Consider the following 8,734-nt stretch of genomic DNA (forward strand, 5'->3'; position numbering starts at 1 on the left):
GAGAATTAACTTTTCAGGAACCTGGAAGTAGAACTCAACACACCTGTTTGAGAAGATGAGCAATGAGAGGCATCTTAGCTTAGCCTGCGAGGTTGAAAGTTAAGACTCAAGTCTGTATTCTCAAACCAGCTTAGTCTCTTAAAGTTGTTAAGAAGCAGATGAGATTAAAGCATATAAACAAATGCCTGGTGAGTAGAAAGAGCTGGGTGCTCACTTGTGTAGCTATTAGTTTCTATATGCAAAGGGCTGGGGAAACAAGAGGATTATGTAAATGAGAAAGGGTCCAGGAAACACCCTTCTGTGGTCCTCTATGTTGTTTCTGAGAGCCTGGCAGATAGTAGGCATTTATTATGGTGACATATCGTCTTTAAGAAGTCAACTTGTTAAACACTGGGGGGAAATGCAGCCTTAAGTTGTGCATGTGCTTGTATGTTTTGAAGTTTCTGGTTTTTCTTTTCTAGGTTCTTATAGAGACTGCTAAGAAGCTAGGACTCCGGTGCCACTCCAAGGGAACAGTGGTCACAATCGAGGGACCTCGTTTTAGCTCCCGGGCAGAAAGCTTCATGTTCCGCACCTGGGGGGCGGATGTAATCAACATGACCACAGTTCCAGAGGTGGTTCTTGCTAAGGAGGCTGGAATCTGTTACGCAAGTATCGCCATGGCGACAGATTATGACTGCTGGAAGGAGCATGAGGAAGCAGTAGGTGGAATTCTCTTCTGAGCACATATAGCATGGGTTTCTGGGTGCCAATAAGAGGATGTCTTAACTGTTTGTTTCTATTACATTAGTTTCAGAAAGTGCCTTTCTACAAGGTTTTAAGTTGTCAACATTTTCTATAGTTCCTATTGGAAGGTAAGAACAAAGATCATAGGAAAGAAAGAGACACTTTTACCCAAGGATTAACAGTGAATAGTACATTGTAGGCATGTAGATGTGTTGAGAATCATGCCATGACCTGGTCCTTATTTTAAGGATAAAGGTGTATTTTGATTGCCAATTTCTTCTGCTGTGCTACTTTTTGTTTTCAAGAAGGAAAAAAATCTATAACTTAACCCTTTCCTCGTGAGAGGGCTGTATGTTCACATCCATCTATTTAACCTACCGTGGCTGGATACTATGTTCAGCATAGAAATGTGACAGCAAATAGACAAGTCCTTAAGGAGACAACATTCTGTTAATGGAGATAGAAGTTAAGCAAACCAATATAAGAAAGCTAATGGTTATAAAGAAATAGAATGGCGAGGTACAAGGGTACAGTAGGTCAACTGAATAGAGTTGACCAGACTAAATATTTGAAGTATGAGAAGCCTTCCTGTTTTAAGTGTGATGGGCAAGAAGGGCATGATTGAGTAGAGTGGAAAGGAGGGAGACCGGGGAGAAGGGAGAGAGAGGAAGGATGCGATACAGCCGGGCCAGGCCTTATAGACCATGGTAAGGGTTTCAGATGGAAGTTCAGTGAGGGGTTCAGGCAGAGAAGGCAGCAGGATCCAGCTGGAATTTGAGGACACTGAAACAATGTCAGCTTCCAAAACAAAACAAAACTTTAAACATCTGTGTAAGTACAGGGAGGAATATAATGAATTCCAGGTACCCATCACTTAGGTTCCACAATTAGCCATGGGCAATCTTGTGTCATAGGTACGTCCCTACCTAATTCCCTCTCCCCTGCCCTCATTGTGAAGTAAATATTTTCCTAAAAGGTCTTTTTAAAATTAAGTTATAACCATGCCATCATTGTACAAAAATAGTGATATTAATTTCTTAATATAATCAACTATTCAGACTATTCCTTTTTCCTTCAGTCTCATAATTTTTAACAATTTGATCAAATCAGAATCCCTTACAATCCATACATTGTATTTTAATGATATACCTCTTGTCTCTTTTAATCTGATTTTCACCTCTTTCTCTTTTTATTCCTTGTATTACTTGAAGAAACTAGATCATTTGTCCTGTCATTTATCTCATTTTAAGATAAAGAAAGGGACAAAACTGCAGTCACTTTTGAAGTAGGGAAAAAATTTAGGGGTGACCTTTCTGAGCACATTTAGGGTAAGTGACGTCTCCAAAGAGGACTAATATTGTACCACTGTTTTAGAGAGTTGTTTGTTTTACTATCTAATTTCACGTAAAATGGGGTTAGATCTTTTTGCCATCTGTCCATCCATGTGTACAGTATTTTGGGTCGTAGATGAACTCAGGTTCTTTGTTTTTCATGAATTCCTTATGATGACTCCTCAGTGTAATAGACTGTTTGCTTAGTACTAGGATGCCTTTTATGTAAGAGATTTGCAAATTCTTACATTAAGTCACAACATAATATCTTATTTGGCAGCTTTGGTAACCTAAGGAACAACTCAGCCTCGTAATGTCAAGAAGCTGCTTCCAATTAATAGGAAACTCCAGCCCCTGCCACACCCTGAGAGCGGTTTGCTTCCTGCCTGTGGCTTTCTGCTCAGTCTAATAACATATGTCTCCTCCTTTGTAGAACCAGCAGTGATTTCCTTTAGTAGCCAAAGGAGGTTGGGGAAATAGTCAGCTGGAGCTACTTTTGAAAAGCAGAGAAATTAAGCTCTGTAAGTGGAAAGGCTTGAAGACAGTGTTAAATGCCACAAGGAGGGCCCACATAAAGATGGCATTATTTCAGCCAATCGTGTGTATCGTTGTGCTTTGTGCAGATGTGCAGCCTGGCGTGGCAAGAAGGATTTGGAGTTTTCTAAACCCATCTTCAGATTCTAGTTGCTCCATTTGCTTGTCACATTGGGCGAGTTATTTCACTTGTTTACTCTTCTGTAGAATGAAGCCAGGGCTCTGGGTGAGGAGTGGAGGTTGTTTAGTCATTGTTTAGTCAGTTAGACCTTGAAGGATTACTGGAAGAATTAAACCAAATGATATATGTAAAACAACTGGTATAATGCTGGCTCATAAGAGGGTGGTCATCACACGGTGACTGATGGAGTACGGGGGCCTGAGAGGTGGGTAGTATCGGGGAAAAGCATTGAACTGCACCTTGAACAGAGGGTTTATTGTGGAAAGGACGTTCTGGGTGAAGCCCAACAGCTGGAACAAAGAAAAGGGAGGTCAGTATCTATACAGAAATAACCAGTCACAGGAAAAATATATAAGGAAATAAGTAAATACAAGGCAAATTTCTTGGATGCTTCATGTCTCTACATCCAAAGACTCAGCTTAAAATACATCATTTACATGTACCTGGCAGATACCCAGCCTGTCACTGCTTTGTGTTCCCATAGTAGTGCAGACTCCCCTCTGCTGCAGTCTTCATCATTTTTTCCTACACACATCTTGGTGTTTCTGGGTAGGGTCTGGACTATACTTAAGGAAATAGAAAGGTGTAATCCTTGTGTCCCTGAATGTTGGATTTCTTCGAAGCGTAGGAAGGCATGTCAAGTACTCTATCTTTGATGGTAATTTTATATTCACTTTCTTCAACTTTTTCTTATGAAGCTATTTTAGTCATATACAGAAGTAGCCAATAGCACGAGCTTCCATGAATTCAGCATCTAGCTTCAACCATTATATTAACTTACAACCAACATGATTATTGCTCCCATCAATAATTTTATCCATAAACACTTCAGGAGGTATCTAACATGAGCACATTATCATTTTCATTCTCCAATAATAATTCTTTAATATACCCAGCCAAAATTTAAATTTCTTGTTAAATGCCTTAAATTATTTTTTTGGTTGCAAGCTTTTATGAAGGAACCAGATCATTTGTCCTGTTGAGTTTCCCACAGTCTGAATTGCTGAAATCGTCTCCTTGGAGTAGTTTAATAGGGTTCTCTGTCCTCTGTGTTGTCTATAAATTGGTAGCTAGATTTAGATATTTAATCAGATTCAGGTGTCTTAAGGTAGCATTTTATTTTTTCATCAGGAAGCACATAATGAGTGGTTTATTTGGGATTTTGTTTGTTTGGTTCTGTTTGTGATGTTAGCAGCCAATCCATTAATTCACTGGGAGCCATAAAAATGGTGGTATTTTAATTCCATAATATTTTTCTTTATTAGCTGGAATAATTTTCTAAGGAGAAACATACTTCTGTTGGATTATCCAGTGTAGCAACAGTTTTAACATTGTAATCCATTCAACTGTGGACATGAAGAGAACAGCCACATCTTTCTAGACCATACTAACCCATTATACATCTGAGATATTTTCTCAGATACCATATTGAAATCTGTATTAGTCTGTTATCACATTGCTATGGAGAAATACCTAAAACTGGGTAATTTATAAAGAAAAGAGGTTTAATTGGCTTATGGTTCTACAGGCTGTACAGGAAGTGTGATGGTGGCATCTGCTCAGCTTCTTGGGAGCCCTCAGGAAACTTCCAATCATGGTGGAAGGCAAAAGGAGAGTGAGGCATCTCACATGGTGGGAGCAGGAGCAAGAGAGAGAGAGAGGGGAGAGGTGCTGTACACTTTTCAACAATCAGATCTCACAAGAACCCACTGTCAGTAGAACAGCACCTGAGGATGCTGCTAAACCATGAGAAATCCAACCCCATGATCCAACCGCCTCCCACCAGGCCCCACCTCCAACAGTTCGACATAAGATTTGGTGAGGACACAGATCCAAATCATATCAGAATTCATCAGTGCTTTTCAGAGATGTCACTGAGTTTCTCCGGGACCTCCCTAGGTCTCCTAGGACTAAGACCATCTTGATAAATGCAGAACTTGAACTCAGGGGTTTAAATGTAGAATAAAAAGCCTTCACAAGTCATGTTTTTCTTACTCTGGACTGTTGTAACAAAATACCATAACATGGGTGGCTTCTGAATAACAGAAGTTTATTTTTCACATTTCTGGAAGTTGAGAAGTCCAAGATCAAGGGACTGGCACATTTGGTGTCTAGTGAGAGCCCACTTTCTCATAGACAGCCATCTTCTCATTAGAACCTCACATGGTGGAAGGGGCCCTCGAAGAATGGCACTGGGGCCTCTTTTGTAAGGTCATTAATCCTATCCACGAGGACTCTGCCTTCATGACCTAATTGCCTCCCAAGTGCCCAACCTCCAAATCTCCTACATTGAGGATTAGGTTTCAACAGATAAATTGAGGGGACACAAACATTTAGACTGTAGCAAGGCTGGAACTCAGAAAAATGTTTTATGACAAGCAGTGGGATTTTAAGTTCTAGTAACCTCCAGTGCTGTTGTTTCTCTAGGTTTCGGTGGACCGGGTCTTAAAGACCCTGAAAGAAAATGCTAATAAAGCCAAAAGCTTACTGCTGACTACTATACCTCAGATAGGGTCCACGGAATGGTCAGAAACCCTCCATAACCTGAAGGTAAGTGTCAGCCATGTACAATCAGGCATGTCTGTAGACTCTCTATTCTTTTCTTACATGCATTTCACCTTTGGTCCTCATGTATTTTATGCCCTAGATGTTTTCAACAAGTTTTTGTGACATCTACTACCATACTAACCACTTGTGAAATTGAGTAGTCATATTTTCTGGCTGGTAATGCAAGACCATTGAGAGAGTTTTATTATCTAGTGTACCAGATTTCCACATTATCCTGCTCTGTAATATCCCTAAGTCTTACTTCAGAAGACTGATAGTGCTTTCTCTGCATATTGCTTACATTGTTGACAAAGCTGTTTTCTCTTTGGCAGATCCATTCAAATTTGTGGCAATCCTTTAAAGCCAAAATTCTGACAATAGTACCAAAATGGTGCCAGAAAATATCTGCTTAAGGTTAATCATGCATCAAACTAAACAGTAATTAATGATACCTCTGGGATGTTTGTAGATTGGTAGCTTTCCAACTCTAGTATTAATTCTCAGAATATAATTTAAAGTAACTGATAAACTCAGAGTTGCATGATTTTTGTTTGGGCACTTTGTGACTCTTCTTAACCACATAGGGAAAGACTTGTCTCAAACTGATCAGATATTGCATTCCCCTACTATGCAAAGAGGACCATACCTCGAAGTCTCCTAGAATACACCTGTACTTTTGGGTCTTCTGGCGGTGGTGGAGAGAGGATTTGAAAGGTTGATCTAAGCCCTCCCTACCTGAATTACCACCTAGGAGCTCTGGAATAAGAGAGCCACAGTTTTAGTATAATGAGGACGTTGTATGGTGGTAAGTGACTGCCAATCACTGGGCATGGCAGACCCTTGATTTGTAATGTTTGCTGATTTACATAGTACAAGTGCTCCAGTACGGCCAATTTCACACTACTAATGTGAAGCCACTGACAAGTTGAGAAGTGATACACACAGTCAGCTCTTGCAAGCTGGTACGAACAGGATCCAGCACACCACTGTAACTAAGGTGTCTCTCAGCAGTTAGGACTGACAGTCAGGAATGTTGGAATTTGTAGTTTATCTTCCCTACTAAGAAACAAATCTATTGGTTTCAACACTGTATACCTAGGAGCTAAATGTTATTTAATGAATAAATGATATCCCCTTTCCCCCATGAAGTGTTTTATCATAATAGAGATGCAGGAAACCCTTATTATTAGAATTAAAAGGGAAAAAATACATTTGAGTGCAGTCAAGTGGCACAACTGGAGCTTGCATAAAAAACGCATGTTGGTTTGCCAGAAATGTGACTCGTACTATTATTAGCAAAATGTCATAGAAGTTTGCTTGTTTGTTTGTTAGAGACGGAGTCTCATTCTGTCACCCAGGCTGGAGGGCAGTGGCACGATCTCAGCTCACTGCAACCTCCGCCTCCCAGGTTCAAGCGATTCTCCTGCTTCAGCCTCCTGAGTAGCTAGGATTACAGGCATGTGCCACCATGCCCAGCTAATTTTTGTGTTTTTAGTAGAGACGGGGTTTCATCATGTTGATCAGGCTGGTCTCAAACTCCTGACCTCGTGATCCACCCACTTCGGCCCCCCAAGGTGCTGGGATTACAGGCGTGAGCCACTGCGCCCAGCCAAGTTCATTTATTTAAGTCTCCCAACTGACCCCACTTTGACCATAGTCTTTCAAAAGCTTGAAGTTAATTTCTCAAGTAATATATTTACTGTTTTAGCTTTATTTTTAAGTAAAAATGCTTGGAGAGTAGAAATCAGTGTTCTCCTTTCCTGGAGCTTCTGAAATTGTGTGGTTTTATTTGTATGCATTTTTAAAGAGGCTTAGTTTACATAACTTTCATCAGATTTTCAAAGGGGGTTATGAGATAGATAGATAGATAGATAGATAGATAGATAGATAGATAGATAGATAGATAGATAGATAGATATAAATATATATATATAGAGAGAGAGAGAGAGAAAAAAAAAATTAGGAATTCCTGCTCTAGACAAAACTGAGAATCTTGGCCTTCATTCTGTAACATTAAGGAACACCATAGTAATAATCCCTTATTCTGGGGTAGTATTTTTAGTCCTCTAAGCACTGAAATATATATCATTCATTCCCTCACTAAGTCATTTCAGAAACACTTAGCACCTACTATATGTCAAGGTCTGGTTTGCAGAGTTAAAGACTTGTGATGATGATACTATGGTGTTTGGAGATACACATAAAAATTTCAATGATTTCTTACAGTGGGATAAGGATAAGGGATAGAGGTTGCATAAACAATAATCCAGGCTGGGGGTTGGTGTGGCAGTAAGTGATTATCAGAACAATGCTCTGAGGTAAGCATTATTAACCTCACTTAACAGGAAAGGGAGGTGAGGAACCAAGAGTTTAGAGTACCTAAAGTTCCACATCTGGTTAGTGAACTTGAAAATTATCTGTAGAATTTATTTAAAGTGTATGTTTCCTGAGTCCTCACTTTGATCTAGAAAATCAAAATCTGTTTTTTTTAAACAAACATCTCAGTAATTACGCCTACATGTGAATATCACTGCCTCCTTTCTTCCTTTCAGAATATGGCCCAGTTTTCTGTTTTATTACCAAGACATTAAAGTAGCATGACTGCCCAGGAGAAAAGAAGACATTCTAATTCCAGTCATTTTGGAAATTCCTGCTTAACTTGAAAAAAATATGGGAAAGACATGCAGCTTTCATTCCCTTGCCTGTCAAAGAGCATGTTGTAAGAAAGACAAGACATTGTGTGTATTAGAGACTCCTCAATGACTTGGACAACTTCAAAATACAGAAGAAAAGCAAATGATCAGTAAACATGTGGGAAAAAATATTACATTGTAGAGGGAAAAAAAAAACCACCATTATCTTCTCCCCCTATTAAATTTGCAACAATAAAGGTTGGAGGGTAATCTCTACTTTCCTATACTGCCAAAGAATATGAGGAAGAAATGGGACTCTTTGGTTATTTATTGATGCGACTATAAATTGGTACAGTATTTCTGGAGGGCGATTTGGTAAAATGCATCAAAAGACTTAAAAATACTGATGTACTTTGTGCTGGGAACTCTACATCTAGGAATTTCTCTTTAAAACCGTATCAGAGATACATACAAAGAATTACATATAAAGAAGGGTGTTTAATAATGATAGTTATAATAACAAATAATTAAAACAATCTGAATACCCAGCAATTGGAGGCAAATTATGTCTTAGTTATAATTAGATTGTGAATCAGCCAACTGAAAATCCTTTTTGCATATTTTAATGTCCTAAAAAGACATGGTTGCTCTATATATGAAATGAAAAAAGGATGCGGGAGCATTTTATAGTACTAGTTTTGCTTTTAAATGCTGTGTAAATATACAACAAAACTAGAAAGAAATATATATATAATCTTGTTATTGTATTTAGGGGAGGGATA

At 39.0% G+C, this 8,734-nt stretch overlaps 1 protein-coding gene across 1 annotated transcript in view; it reads left to right on the forward strand.

The window, feature by feature from the left end:
• Window positions 1-8,249, forward strand: part of MTA (methylthioadenosine phosphorylase) — a 52,352-nt gene extending 44,103 nt beyond the window's left edge. Inside the window, exons 6-8 of the mRNA XM_011770480.3 lie at window positions 462-701; window positions 5,200-5,322; window positions 7,872-8,249. Coding sequence (XP_011768782.1) covers window positions 462-701; window positions 5,200-5,322; window positions 7,872-7,910 — 402 coding nt within the window. The 3' untranslated portion in view covers window positions 7,911-8,249. The remainder of the gene's footprint in view (window positions 1-461; window positions 702-5,199; window positions 5,323-7,871) is intronic.
• Window positions 8,250-8,734: the final 485 nt, after the last annotated feature.

The sequence above is a fragment of the Macaca nemestrina genome, chromosome 14 (assembly GCF_043159975.1).
Source record: "Macaca nemestrina isolate mMacNem1 chromosome 14, mMacNem.hap1, whole genome shotgun sequence".
NCBI lineage: Eukaryota > Metazoa > Chordata > Mammalia > Primates > Cercopithecidae > Macaca > Macaca nemestrina.